The sequence below is a fragment of the Falco rusticolus genome, chromosome 2 (genome assembly GCF_015220075.1).
Source record: "Falco rusticolus isolate bFalRus1 chromosome 2, bFalRus1.pri, whole genome shotgun sequence".
In the NCBI taxonomy this organism is placed as follows: Eukaryota; Metazoa; Chordata; class Aves; order Falconiformes; family Falconidae; genus Falco; species Falco rusticolus.
In genome coordinates, this window is record NC_051188.1 from 24,702,236 (window position 1) to 24,717,436 (window position 15,201).

The 15,201-nt window shown below is 36.6% G+C and overlaps 1 protein-coding gene across 4 annotated transcripts in view; it reads left to right on the plus strand.

The window, feature by feature from the left end:
* PDS5B (PDS5 cohesin associated factor B) overlaps positions 1-15,201 on the plus strand; it is a 116,948-nt gene that overhangs the window by 13,714 nt on the left and 88,033 nt on the right. For all 4 annotated transcript variants that reach the window (XM_037376580.1, XM_037376578.1, XM_037376581.1 and 1 more), the window contains exons 2-3: positions 8,485-8,610; positions 12,045-12,248. In XM_037376580.1, the coding sequence (XP_037232477.1) occupies positions 8,503-8,610; positions 12,045-12,248 (312 nt within the window). In that variant the 5' untranslated portion in view covers positions 8,485-8,502. The remainder of the gene's footprint in view (positions 1-8,484; positions 8,611-12,044; positions 12,249-15,201) is intronic.

The window sequence follows — 15,201 nt, forward strand, 5'->3', positions numbered from 1 at the left end:
TTTTCCACTTTATGAAACAAATAATGATACTTTTTTAAAAAAATAATTAACCAGTATTTCTTTGTTCAGTTATATTTTTTGCCCCTTTTTCCTCAGCTAGAATCTTTTGCTGTAGTCTTCCAATTTTTATGTCCTTGCCGTTTCTTTTCCTGCAGCCATACACAGATAAAAAATTATAATTGTAGTGCCCACAGTCCATTTTACTTAGTCTTGGGTAGAAGTATGAAAGCTGAGATCCCACAATAACAGCAGGGCATGTTTTTCCTTAGGCTGTTGATTGATTTTAGTGGTGAATTCTGTTATGTAGTTTCTATTTTTTTTTTAACAGGGTTTATTTCAGTGAAAATGCTGTCTTGTAAATGGGGAAAAAAACAAGTTTTATTCTTGTCATATTTGCTTTTAATCATGTCTGAAAAAATGCTGAAATTTACAAGGTGGGTCACTTGTATCTTGCGGAAGCTGCAAGTGTCTGCAACACCACTGGAGAGAGCTGTATGCTGAGATAAGTTGGTACTGGATAATGTCTACTTGCTTAATCTTTGGGAGGCTTTAAGTTTCAAAAAATCTTATCAGCAGAGATAGGGACATGCCTGGGATCATTTCCTAACTGATGGTAATGGTGAGTACTATATTCTATGTAAGTTGCATGAGGTTTTTTTAGTGGCCATATGCTGACTTTGGTATCGTGGCTTGTCTTAATGCATTCTTTGTTTTTGTGTTAATTCTTTTCCTGAATCCTCTTGCACAGTTGCTATGTGCACATCTTTTAATTTGCCACAAAATATTTACTTAACATGTTAATAAAGAAACTTAATGCACTTTGCCATATTTTCTAATGAAAGGTTGAAAAAGTGTTTCCTAATTTAAGCTGGTGTTATTATTTACATACTGACTGTCAAAGGATTGCCGTTAATGAGACACTTGTGGTAGCACCCATTACTTTTCATGTAATTTGCCTAGCTGAGAGTGTTACTTCTGTTTTACAATGTGGTTCTTCATTCCCAAAGACCTTTAATTAGTGGCTTCTGTAAATTCTTCCTGTATCAGTCCTTACTATGAATAGTGCTGCCTTACAGAAATACGAAGCTAACATTTTCTTGGTACTGTGAATAATACTAGTGTCTTGATTTAATGATAGTGAAGTAAACAGTGTAACATAATATAATGTTTCTAAAAGAGAATGACAGTATTCACCTAGACATTATATCTGAATCAGTATGAAAAATGACTTGGATTTACATGAGTGCACTTGGGCCAACACTATAAAGTTTTCTGTTGTACTCAACAGCAGAAAAATAACTGCCAAGTTTCAGCTTGGAATGGCTTTTTATAGCAGAGTTATAACTCCTTAGCAGTAGATTTATTATGGAAATGGATTTAATTTAGTGGCACTTACATAATGAAAGTCTTTCTAACACCTAAGTCACTTGTCACCTTGATCAGTTCTTGTCAATCAGCTACACACAGCAGGAATTTATCAGGATGTAAAATTTTTCTGCAAGTGGCTTAAATCATTAAATTACTTGTGTTTTATTAATAATTCTGCTGAAGTAGAAAGATGCCTGCCTCTTCCACTGCTGTAAGTTGCTGAGTAATCTCTTCAGAATACCTTGCCGCATCTTTTGCGGAAATTACAGCTTGATGAATTTCTTCGTACATGCTACATTATTGAAGCAAAGTTAGTGCTCTCAAAGTATTTGTAATGGTTTATATTTATTCATACAAGGATGTGACCTACTGAGGATGCAAAAATAAAAAAAACCCTGGATATAAATAATCAAAATGACAAGCAGCATGTTGACAGAGGAACAGAGCTTTGTAGTGAACTCTGTATTGTAGTTTACAAGATGAAAAAGATTTTACTTCCTCGGAATTTTCTCTGAGACAATTGAGGGAAGATGTTCTTGGGGCTTCTAAACTGTCTTTGTATTCCTGATGGAATGGCCTGTGGCAATGAGAGGCCACTGGTCATACTGCTTGATTGTTGATGAATATTTGCAAATTCTTTTTGTTGGCTACACTTTCTTGGTGGAGTGATATGAACTGTGTAAACGTATTTAAGTATCTACATGTTGCCTGTTTCTTCTATGCCAGCAATTTATTAAATTCACTTAGGCTTCTGACAGCTTTGTGAATGTGAAGAAAGTGTTATTTCTAGTGGCTCATTGTAAAATGTGTTGCAAATATAGATTTGGAAGTGTAAGTATTTGTATAGGTCAAATTTATTTAAGCTTTCTTAAACTTCATGTGCATAATTTAAACATACTGATCTTGAGATGTAACTAGATAATTATGTATAATTCAGTGGAAATTCTGAAAAATAGGAGTGATGATGTTTGTGAAGTTGATCACTTTTTCTGGTGATCTTCTGTGTCTTCATGTTTGGATTCTGGAGATTTTAAAGAGGAGGCAGTAGTAAGGCAGGGGACAGACTTGCAAGGAATATAGGAGTTGATTTGCTAAAGCTTGCTTCTTCTCTTGGAAAAGATTTCTACAAAAATATCTGAAGGATTAAGATTTAAACACATGTATGGATCTCTGAAGAAATACTGTTGACTTGACTTCGTGTATGTTAAGGCATAGTTTGTTTAATGATTAGCACAGTTAATTAAATCACTGTAGGCAATGTGAACTGTCATCCAAACAAAACACAATTAAATGGAGTGTGGTTTAAGTCCTCCTTTTAGATCATTGACTTAACATCCTCTTAATGATATTTATTGACCTATTAAATATATTACGTAGGTACTTAATGTGCAAGATACCCATGTTTTATTTGCATGTGTGCAATCTGTATTTTGTACTATAGAGCAAGTAGAGTATGTGTAGTTAAACTGTTTATAGAATACGATATATACGATAAATCATATGAATACTGAATCTTTTAATATTTAATATCATGGTGTCCTTGTTTTCACTAGGATAGAGTTAATTTTCTTTTCAGTAGCTGGTACAATCCTGTGTTTTAGATTTAGTATGAGAATAGTGTTGACAACACACTGATATTTTCAGTTGTTGCTGAATGTTCATACTGAGTCAAGGACTTCTCAGTTTCTCGGGCCCTGCCAGGGAGAAGGCTGGAGGAGCACGGGAAATTGGTATGGGATGCAGCCAGGGCAGCTGATGTGAACTAGCCAAAGGGATATTCCATACCATAGAACATCATGCTCAGTATATAAAATGGGGAGAGGGGGTTGGCCAGGGCCGGGGGATCACTGCTTGGGGACTGGCTGGACATTGGTCAGCAGGTGGTGAGCAGTTGCATTGTGCATCACTTGGTGTTTTTCCTTTTAAATTTGATTCCTCTCTCCCTTTCTCTCCTTTTCATTACAGTTGTTGTTGTTACATTTTATTTTCAATTATTAAATTGTTCTTACCTCAACCCACAAGTTTGACCTTTTTCCTGGTTCTCCTCCCCATCCCACTGGGAGCAGGGGTTGTGGTGGGGCAGCAAGTGACTGACTCTGTGGTACTTAGTTGCTGGCTGGGGTTAAACCACTGACTGTGCCAGTAGACTTAGCTGGAACTGAGTAGCTATTGAGTTCTGCTAATTATGTACAGAACAGCTCATCTGTAATTTTTTTATTTCAGTTTGACCAAATTTTGGCAATGGTACTTTTTACTAATTAGCTATGTTTGGAGTAATGAATTGTTCCCCATCTATGGTCTGGCTGATAATCATAATATTACATTAAATATGATCTTTTGATTTAATTTTTGTCACAGGAGGTGGATGAATAATCCATCCTATTTTAATGTCCAATAAATGCAACTTCCACTTCTGTTGCTTTTTCCATGCTTTAATTTTCTTGTTGTTATAATTGTACAAAGAGTAAGTATTTTGTCTTCTTTCTGTTTCTTTTCTTGTACTGGTTTCTTTCACCATCCCACCTGTATAATTTAGTTTTCAATTTGTCAAACCTTTTTTATACACAACACTTCTCAGTGTACCTCTACAGACTTGCTCTTGGTTCCTGATTTCAAGTCTTTCAGGTTACAGTTGCAGCAGTGCTTCTGGAGCTTCTGTTTTTAAAAGAAGTAGTGCCTAGACATCTTAAGTCCTACTGTATCATCTCCTTCTGTATAAGGAGTTGAATTTATATTTTAAATGCTATCTTAGCTTAAGATATGGGTGGGGTTTTTTTTTGTAGTTTTTGAAGTATTGACTTAGCTTGTAGTACTGCTTATCATAACCAAAGCCTGACTGAATCATGATTTTTAGTCCTATGTGTTAGGATTAGCATCTGTTTGTTATGTATTTGTTGAAGTTTCTCGTTATATTTATCTCTTTTTTTGTTATTTTGCAACAGCAGAAGCAGCACACATCTGACCAATTAGTTAGTAAGCTTACATACTGGCTGGTGCAAAGCATCTCAGTGCCTGCTATGTTTTCTTGCCTTAAAAAAGGTAGGCATGTGAGTATTTTCCTTGCCTTCTGATTGTATATATGGAATAATGCTGCATTTCTGAAAACAAGGGGAACTTCCAAAGTTTCAGTTCTAAATTTTTTTTTTTAAAAAAAAGTCAGCTGAGTCTCTTGTTGAATCTTGAAACTTTCATCGAATTGCCCTTTTCCAAAATGCTTGTCATCTTCCAATCTATTCCAAAAGAAGACATAGCATCTTTAAAAACAGGTTCAAAAAGCTTTTTGAAATTCAGTTACTAGGTATCACCTCACTGACTTATGGATCTTCATGCTTGAACATGTTCTAGATAAGCTAGCCTTGAGGCTGCTGTTCTTAGCTGTCAGTCTTCCTTTTCTTTGACAGAAGTTAACTGAAACAGCTGGTGTAACTGTTATGTGAAGTCACGGAGACTTTCACTTGGCTAGAATCAGGTTAAAAACAACCCCTCAGAAAAAATCCTAGATCCTACTACGTGTGCAAAATAATTATTTTGACAGACCTGGGTATGCACAGCTCTCCTGGCACTCCAGGAGAGCAGAAACTTCTAGCAGTGAGATGTGGCAAGCTAATTCAGTTTTATTTAGGTGGTGGTTGAAGTGATAACTGTTGTACAAGGAGGTAGTTTAGCACTGAATTTGTTGAATGATAGATTTTGTTTTTTCCTATTTATTTTAAATGATTCCCCCTGTATAGCTAATAGTTTTAATCCTAAAAAAAACTTTCAGAAGTCATCTGCAAATTTGTATTACATAGATCACAAGTTTTTAACCTTCCTAACTAATAGGCTGTTTCATTGAACATTTTTTAAATTAATTTTTGATCCTATAAGATATGCAGTATTAATGCCTATTTGGTGTTTTCTATACTTCTGAGAGGGATAAGTTATTTTCTAACCTTGGTTTGTTGCTAGGTGCCCACCCAGCTGCTCTCTCACTACCCCCGCTCAACATAATGGGAGAGGAGATGTGATGAAAAGCTCCATGGGTCAGGATAAATACAGGGAGATCACTTTACAACAGCTGTCATAGGGAAAACAGACTTGACTTGGGAAAGATTAATTTAATTTCTTTTTGAATGAAAATAAAGCAGGATGGTGAGAAATGGGGACAAAACTAAAGATGCCTCCCCAACCCTGCTTCTTTCCAGGCTCAACTTAACTCCTTCATTTGTGACTCTTCTACCTTCTTCCTTCCCCACAGAGTGGTGCAGGGGATAAGAGAGAAGGGGTTGGGGCAGGCCACAATCCTTCAGCTTTCCCACTCTTCCCTCACACTTTTCTTCCCTGCTGCAACGTGGGCCCTAACCAAGGGATTCAGTCCTTCGCAAATGTCTCCAATGCGTGTCCTTCCCACGGGCTGCAGTTCTTCAAGAACTGCTGTAGCATGGGCCCTTCTCATGGAGTACAGTCCTTCAGGAACAGGCTGCTCCAGCATGGGTCCCCTGCGGGGTCACAGGTCCTGCCAGGAGCCTGGTCTGGTGTGGGCTTCTCTCCACAGGCTGCAATGTGGGTATCTGCTGGCATGGTCTTCCGTGGGATGCAGAACAACCTGCATCACCGTGGTCTTCTCTGTGGGCTGCAGGGGAATCTGTTTCAGTGCTTGGAGTACCTCCTCCCACTCCTTCACTAACCTTGGTGACTGCAAAGTTAGTTTCACTCACATTTTTTTCAATTCTGTCATAGCTGCTGTGCAGCATTTTTTACTGTTTCTGAATTATGTTATCACAGAGGTGACAGCAGTGTCACTGATGTCAACTTCGGCCAGGGATGAGTCTGTTTTGGAGCTGGCTGGAACTAGCTCTGTTGGCCACAGGGGCAGCTCCTGGTATTTTCCCACAGACACCATCCCTGCAGTCTCCCCTGCTACCAAAACCTTGCCATGTAAACACAATTCAGGTGATAAAATTTCAAACCCAGACCTTGGATACCACTTAGGCTCAAAATCTTGGTTGCATGTCAGTTGGACATACTAGCTGGTTAGTTCAACTTGACCATAATATATGAGATTCAGTCTTTGAATTATTTCAGAAGATGCTCCAAATAGGACTGTATCACCATGTTCTAATCAAGTTTCCACTGCAGTTAATCTTACGTGACAACTGTCCATCACTGCAAAAGGGGAGTTTTGTTCCCCAATTCCTTTGGTTCTTGTTCCTTCACTTGAGTTAGCTTTGATGCTTGTCACATGCTTTTCAAAAATACTTAGGCTTGTATGTCTGAGTTGATGAGTTTGATTGGTCCAGCAAAGCATCTGATGCTTTTATACATTCTGGGATTGAGAGGAGCAAGACTCCCTTCTGCTGTGATAAGCTGTTAAAATTAATTTAGCTGTGATAACATCATCCCGTCTGAAAGCTAGAATGGAATATATGTGTCAAACAGCAAGAAGCGTGCACGTGGTTATGTCTTTTGTGCATTTTTGAGAAGTTCTAGGCTTACAGTCATGACGATGCATTAAGAAATAAAACAGGCATGAAGGTGGCATCATATTTTCCTGGCAGTATTGGCAAAAATTTACTTTAGTAAGTTCTGTTACATCCCAGGTTTATAATTATCTGTTTTTACTACAGCTGCAGGTATGTAGCACTTGGTTCAACTGTCGTGGATGTGTAAGTACAGAGGAGATGACAGAAACAGAGTTACATATCATGCCTGTTGAATGACATCTGATACGTTCATTCTACTCACATTTTCTTCACTTCCTACAATAAAAATGTATTGTGCTGTATGTATTCTTTACAAAAGTTACTTAAATATCGGTGGTAACTTTTTGTTTGGTAAAAGATTAGTAAAGATTAAGCAAAATCTGTAATTTAGGTTGTTACTATGAAATGTGACTGAAGAATACAAAACATGTTGGGATATTTTCTGGGGGTGGGGGATGAGTATTTTTCAAGTTCTATTTCTCCTTCAGTGTAGAAGGACCTTAGCTGGGCCAGTAAGTCTCACGGCAGGCTACACCGTCTGGTTACGGAACATGCTCCTAGCTTTTCTCTTCTTGTGGATTATAGTTGATTTTTATTCCTGATGTTAATCGTTCTGAGAAGTTCGAAGTGTATATAGATCCTCCTTGTATAGGAGGTCGGTAGGAAGAAAATGCCTGACTTGGAATTCACAGTTCAGGGAAGTGGTGACTGTGAGGAAGTGTTTCAGACTTTTAAATGAGTAAATAAAAATATCAAGGCAATGGCAAAGACGTTTTATTTCCCTTGTTGCATCCTTGACTTGTAACTGCCCTGGTACAGTCTTTTTCTAAAGTCCTAATTATTCCAACACATGCTGTTTAGTTTTTTTCACCATCTTTTGTATTAATTGCTTTTTATGTTAAGTAAAGCTTTCAATTCAGCTATTTTCTCTGCAGCAGGAACTTTACATAGCTTAGGATGGATTTAGGTGGCAGTCTGCCTTTGTATCAGTTTAAAGGGAATGAGAAACAGAATAAGTTGTTTTCATAAATGGAATGTAGGAAAAAGACACCCTTGCTTATCTGCAGTCTTTTGCTTGAAAACTTGGCTTTATGGTGTAGAGGAAAGACTTCCACTTGGTCTGCTCTTTTCCTGTCCAACTTCATTTTCTTCTCTGGCAGTATTGCCAAATTAAAATAAGTCATGTGTAACAGTTCAACAGCACTGCTATTTAGGCTTCTGGGGGAAATTGTGCTCTATTTAGTTGTTTGGAAAAGACAACTTCAGATGTCTGTTCTCAGTCTAAAAAGCCAAGCTGGCTAGAATTTGTTATTTCCAAGTGGTGGAAACAGTTCATACAGTAAGATAAGATTCTTGGTTGCATCTTTTCAGTGTGAAGATTAAATAACTTGCAGGAGTGAGGAGTTTTATATTTTTTTTTTCTGTTGTGTACTTGAAAGTTTTATTGTAATATAGGACAGTCTATCTGAATATCAAAACCATTGTGGTCTGTTACAATAAAGAGTACAGAAAAAAATCCAAATCTTTTGTCCAGTTTTTTCTTTGTATGGGTTTTGTTGGTACACTTCTAGTTGCATTTTGTTTGTAAAAATGGGACAGATAACGTTGTTTAGCTAGTTTATGTTTACTTTGACTTCTTAATTTTTTTCCACAGTTTTAAAATTGTGAAATCATGGCTCATTCCAAGACGAGAGCCAACGATGGAAAAATCACATATCCTCCAGGAGTCAAAGAAATCTCTGATAAAATATCTAAAGAAGAGATGGTGAGAAGGCTAAAGGTTAGTAAGCAAGTAACTGTTTGCAGATTGAGGTTTCTTCTATACAGCATTTGATGATGCTATTACTGTATTTTCTATGTGAAAGGATGATTTCCTTTGGGCTTTACCTTTTCTGTGCTCAGAAGGAGGAACTTGTTGACCATCATGCCTTCTGTTCTACCACTTTCTTGAAGTGACTTGTCCAAAAATGTTTAAATGAGTTAAAAAAATCACAAATGGAAATAAACTATATTAATTTTAAAAAGTATTTAAATTTTATTTCAGTTCATACTGAAATAAAAAGTCAGTTACTGACATAAAAGTCAGTACTTTTAGAGAAGCAAATACTGGAAAACATAGAAAGAGTCATAATTTTGGAAAAAATATGGATGCCTCAGAATACATTCCTTTTATGCATTTGTGCTCTTTGGGTTGATTATAAAACCCTTTATTCTTATTATTTTAGCCTGTATCATAATGAAGGTATTCTTTGATTATATTACATATTCCTGTTTCCTGAATTTCTTGACCACTTTTTTTGGCTGAACTCTACAGGAAAGTTGGAGTGATTTGAGTGATAACTATGTTACTGCAGTTCTTTATCTACCCACATATTCTCACAAAAAGACAGGCCTGTTAGTATTGTGCAGAAGCAATGCCTGCAACTTGGGCTTGCCCTGTGGAAAAGGAGGGAACAGATGTGGGAGAGGAACCTTAAGTATTCTAACAGCTGGAAGGGCTTAATTTGGAGTTTATTTTCATAAGAATTAGTCTTAAGCCAGTTGGAACTACTAGTAAATGAACAAAACCCCAATAAAACTCCAAAGCACAAGGCTTCCTTGTGCCCTTCCCACAGTAACCTGTCTGTGCTTTGGGAACTGGGCTGCTAGACTGTAGTTGATATGCTGCATTCTATTATGTTGAATAGAAGGAAGGCATTTATGACGTCATGTATGAGTGACCCCTAACAGAAGAAATAATTAGTTAGTGCTTGCTTTTTTCAGCTTGTGAAACTGCACACAGTTCTTACACTTCTTTTCCCTATAATTTCATTTTTCGCCTTGAATCCCTGGTCCTTTCTGCCATCTTGACCTGTCTTGCTGGAGAAGTGTATTTTGCAGGACGTCCTGTGTTTCTTGTCAGCTATTGATTCTGGCTGTGCATTCAGGTAGACAGGCAGGGGAAAAACCGCATAGTGTTTCTTTTATGAAGGATCAGATGGTCTAGGCTACACAAGTGTATTGACCTACAGTTCCAGGTGTTAAAGAGCAGCAGTTGATAAATAAGTGAACTATTAGTCTCTTAATTTCCATGACTGCCAAATTCATATAAGTATTGGGGAAGAAGCAGCTTTCAGTGGATTTTATTTTGATTTACATGAGCAGGTAGTTTGGTGTTTGTTGGTGACAAATGTATTCATATAAATACAAATTATTTGGAAATCTGAGAAAAAAATGGAAAACATGCACAGTGAATTTCTGTATTAGCATAACTTACCTGGAGATGGTGTGGATCAGAAATGTATAAAATTTCCCAAGTTATAGTAGATTTGGAAAGGAGATAGAAACTAAATGGTCGGTCATGAAGTAGCACTGAAGACAGAAAAAAGGTGATAAACACTTGGAAATGATTAATAGCGTGAGAAAACTATTTTTTCCACAGATTTTTGTAATACACAAGAACCAAGGCATCATCTAATGAAATATATTAACTTTAGGCCAGCAGTCTAATAACATAATTTTTCATAGGTTATAACTAAGCACCAAAGCTTATTGTAGAAAGATGTAGTGAAAATTGAATGGGTTAGGAAATACAGACCACATCTGGAAGATGAAGTATTCGTCATGGCAATCTGTGTGCAATTTTAGGCTCAGGATTCCTCTAACCTATTGCTTTGTGGGAAGCTACAAAGTTACACAGTGAGAACTAGCTTGGTTTTCTACGTTTTACCTTAAGCACTGTGACAGATTGCTCTGGAGACAAGATGACTGATTTTTGTTGTCCTGACCAGTATGGAAGTTCATGTTGTCAGGGAAGAGAAACTGAAGGTTCGTTTCTAGAGTAGACAAAAATCATAACTTGTTGCAAGTACTCTTGTGACACCTGTATATTTTATTCATTACCTTGTTGGTTATGTAAGTCTAAGTATTTTCCATAGAAATGAAAACAATTCTGATTTTTAAATTACTTTTGGTAGTGTGTAAGAGTACCAGTGCACTTGAAATGATTCATCTGCTGTCTGCCTGGGAAGGACTTCATTTTTCTTGCAATGGAACTTATGTGTGTATCTAAGTTGCTAGTTTTCTGTACCTTTTAGTAAAGGATTCTTATATGGTTAAAAACTTCACTGCTGTGTGATCCTAATTATGCAAAGTCCTTTATTTTTTTAATTAAGTATGATTTATTTCTACCTGACTTAAGTATAGTAAATTTTTGGGGCAAAAACCCCAAACAAACAAACTACAGCAAAGTGAAAGAATTTGTAGTGTTTTAGGGCTGTGGGGGTTTGGGTTTTTTGTGAGGAACTTTACTGATATTGTTATTCTAGAAAAATATCCTTTCTTGCCCTGGTGAAATGGATGAGAGTTTTGACTTTAATTCACAAGACTGTATAATTAAGACTTTATTTACATTTTGTTAATTTTAACAAGAGTCAAACTCCTTAAAATAACTCTGCCTTTGTGATTCCAATAAGAAATTGGAAAAAAAATGTAATTACTTCTTGTCAATAGGTTTTTCTTCTCCAAACATTTCTTTAAATACAAGAAGCCTTGCCAGCTAGCAGTTACTAATTATGGCTTTTCTTGCTTTTGTTCTGTTTAGGGTGTTAAATACTTGGTGTCCAAGACTTTTTTTTTTTTTTTTTTCTTCCATAACTTCAGTGTACTGGCTCTTAATAATAATAATGGCCATTTTAGTCCTGTTGGGTAGCATGCATGCTGCTGGGCTGCATTGGATTTATATATGCTTCTGCTGAAAGTGCATGCTCTGCTTCTGGGCAGCACAAACTTGTCCTCAGAGCAGTAGTAGAGAACAACTTGAAATTGAAAGAGAATAGAGGGAAAATAAATTGTAACCCTGAGTACTTCAGGGACAGATAAATATTTTAAATAAAGTTTAGCTGTTTTCTCAGTTTTTCAGTTTATGGCTGTAACAGTGAATGCAGTTGTAGTTTTTGAATTGGCAAATGATTATATGGTTTCTCAAAAAGATATGTAAAGTACTACAGCTAGGCTTTCAGTAGTTCTGCTGACACTGTGTCTTGGAACAATTGGTAGAGGATGTTACTAGGTCCATCTGTACCCAGAAAAATAAGATGCTGGTTACTCAAATGAGTACTGCTGCATTGCTAATAATGCTTTGATAGAAGCTGCACAAAATCAGAAAAGGAACTTTAAGTAAGGACCCTGTTACACAAAGTATTTTATTTTATGTACTAATGTCTGTCTTTTTAGATGGTTGTGAAAACTTTCATGGATATGGACCAGGACTCTGAAGAAGAAAAGGAGCTCTACCTAAATCTGGCTTTACATCTTGCTTCAGACTTTTTCCTCAAACATCCTGATAAGGATGTACGTTTGTTGGTAGCATGTTGTCTTGCTGATATTTTCCGAATTTATGCCCCTGAAGCTCCATACACTTCACCAGATAAACTAAAGGTAAATTGAATTTATCTTTTTTTCCACACCAGGTTTTAAAACTGAATGATTGATACAATTGATTGACTTTTTTTTTTTCCTCCCTTTATTTCTGGTTCAGCCTACACAATCTGAAGTTTTTATTTGATTCTGGGATAGGGATGTTTGATCAGGTCAAGTGTTCATCATTGGAATCGATATGTAGTACAACTTTCAGTATCTTGTAGAGTTTTGGATTTATATTGAAAATAAATATTCAACTGTCATTGGGATTTGCAGGTAGTGGTCTGTTACTTTAAAAATACTGATATGTCTGTAGCTTTTATCATAATCTCTTCCAAGATAGCTAATTCCTTCAATTGGGAAAATACCTCTGCTGTTTCCAATTGAGCTACCAAGAGATGATTACTGTATTTTTATAGATAAAGGCTTTATTGAAATAAAGAAAAAGTATTTTTGTACAGAGGATAATGATGCCTGATGTGAATTGGAAACGCTACAATTATAAACATCACTGATCCCACTAGATGGAGATGGTTGATAAAGAAATGCCAGGTTTGAAAAGGTGGTACAGATCTGCCCCATCTGTTTCAGAAAAATTAAATTTTTGATTGTTTGGTGTTTTTTCTTTTTTACTTTTTAACAAAAACTAGAAATCTAACTTTTTTTCCAGCTTACAGCTTACGAAATCAAATTACTTCCCTTACGCAGTCTGAATCTGGAGTGATGAACTGAGTCTTACAGAAAATCTTGCAGGGGAAACCACTGAAAAATGCATACTTGTTCTGTCTCCCTGATTTAAGACTGTGTAGGGCCTTTTTTGTTTCATTTTGCATTTTTTGGGGTTTTTTCTACAGTAGGATAAAAAGATGGTTGTGGTGGAAGGTGTATCTGTTATCACTCAAGAAGAAATCACTCAATTTCTGATCTAGTGATTGCACCATAAGTGTTTTGTAAGTGGGACAAATGGTATGCTTTCAGCTGTAGTACATCCTTTGTTACCAGACATACTGGAGAGACACCCAGGGATTTCTGTTAGATATATTTTCTTATTTCTGAATTGTTGCACCTCTGAATAGATACTTACCTAGTTATCTTATTGATTGCACCATCTTCAACTGGCGACAAACATGAGGCTTCTCTCTGTGCTATATGTATTTCAGTCTTGTTTGAGACATCCTGATATCTACTTCAGTTTTGAGTATCTTTTTTCCTTTGCTTGTTAGGCTTAGAGGTTTGGGGTTTTTTTTCCTCTTTCTGAATTTGGCTAACAGATTATAATGGTCCTCTTATAGAATTTGATTTATCAAATGCTACTAAGTTTCAAATGTTATAGTATATAATATTGGAAGGCTTACGTTACTCATACTTGCAATGTAAGCATACTACTACTACTTGGACAGAGCTCTGAACAGACTAGGAATTTTCACTGTCAGCATTCAGTTCTGAATTCTGAAATCTGCACGGTTTGTTAATGCAGATTTCTGAACACATTTTGAGAAATAAAGACAGGACAAACAATAGAGACTTTGCCTTGGGCTATTGAGGTAGGTTTTTGCAAACCCATTTCTGCTGAAGGCAGCTTTTTTGGTTGCAGGACAAGCTCTGGTACAAAGTCAGAGTTTCCTCCACTTTATGAGAGAGGTAAGAGGAAGAATGCTTCCTCTTGAGTTGTATCTTGGCACTATTTTTACTCAGCATTTAATATTAGATCCATGTTGAGTCTTTTCTATATGTTTAGCACCAAAGTTAAAGATGGCAAAGGGAAGTGTTGAGAAGGATAATTTCTTGAGAGGAGAAAACTTAAAAGAGTTTTTGCCGTTGTTTGAGACTCTTTGAATCTCTCTAACTTACGTATTGTGTGAGGTACTGAGAGAAGGGCTCAGAATTTCAGGTTTCCCTCTTTTATGTGTATCTGCAGTGTAAATCTTACCTTCCTCACTGAGTGTTGAAAGAGTTTTGACGACAGTGATGGAAAATGCCACAAGTAGGCTAAAAGCAGGACTGGAGCAAAATTGCTCTTCTGGGATCTGGGAACATCTAACTTCAAGGCCCTCTCAGTCTGGAGAAAGCCTAGAGCCTAGATCTGATTTTCTGTGGGGAAGATGTTCTAATCACTGCTGTTTGTCAAAGAAAACAACTTGGACAAAGGGACTGTGTCTGACTCAGCTGAAATGGAGACATTTAAGGGTGTATATGGTAGCATACCTCAACTGTTTGGATTCGTTCTGTGGTGAAACCCCTGGCTGTGATGGTTACTGAAGCTGTTACATGGCTAATTGGTATTGATACAACCATCCACAGAAACACTGAATGTTCTTCCTGAAGTTGAAGTGTAAGCTCTCTTGTTTTTAGAGTCTGGGTATTAATGTAGACTTGCTTTATGGAGTCTGGTGTGAAACCATATTGTCCTATTTGTGACAGTGTTGCAATTTCTTAGTTGCAGCTACAGTTTATTTTATCTGGTGTTTGGCATTTATAAATGCATATTGAAATAGTATATTCTGTGCGCTCAAAAAAGGGAAAAACTTTGGGTCATATTACACTAGATACTAAAAATCCGTGAATACTTTTGAGTTGGGTCTGTCTTTCTTCCTTTAAAAGAGGAATAGGAAAAGATAAACAAAATGAGGAGTAAACTGCTCTTTTTTTCAGATGATGCCATTATTTATGAAGCATTGAGATGCTAGACATATTGTACACATGCTACTCATCACTGTATCAGATCTGAACGCAGACATTAATAAGTACTTTGTAAATAGGAAGCTTGGTTTTGGTCTCAATAGGGTCTTCGAATCACATGCAGTAAGTGCGTGCTGCATACTAAGCCGGAGGATAGAAAGTAAAGATACTTTCTTTAGTTTTGGTTTTGATTTTTTTTTACTTTTTAGTCTTTTAGTTAAAGTCTTTCTTCAGATACTCTTAAGAGATTCATCTGTACAAATAAAGTTTAACAGAATAATTATACCTAGGG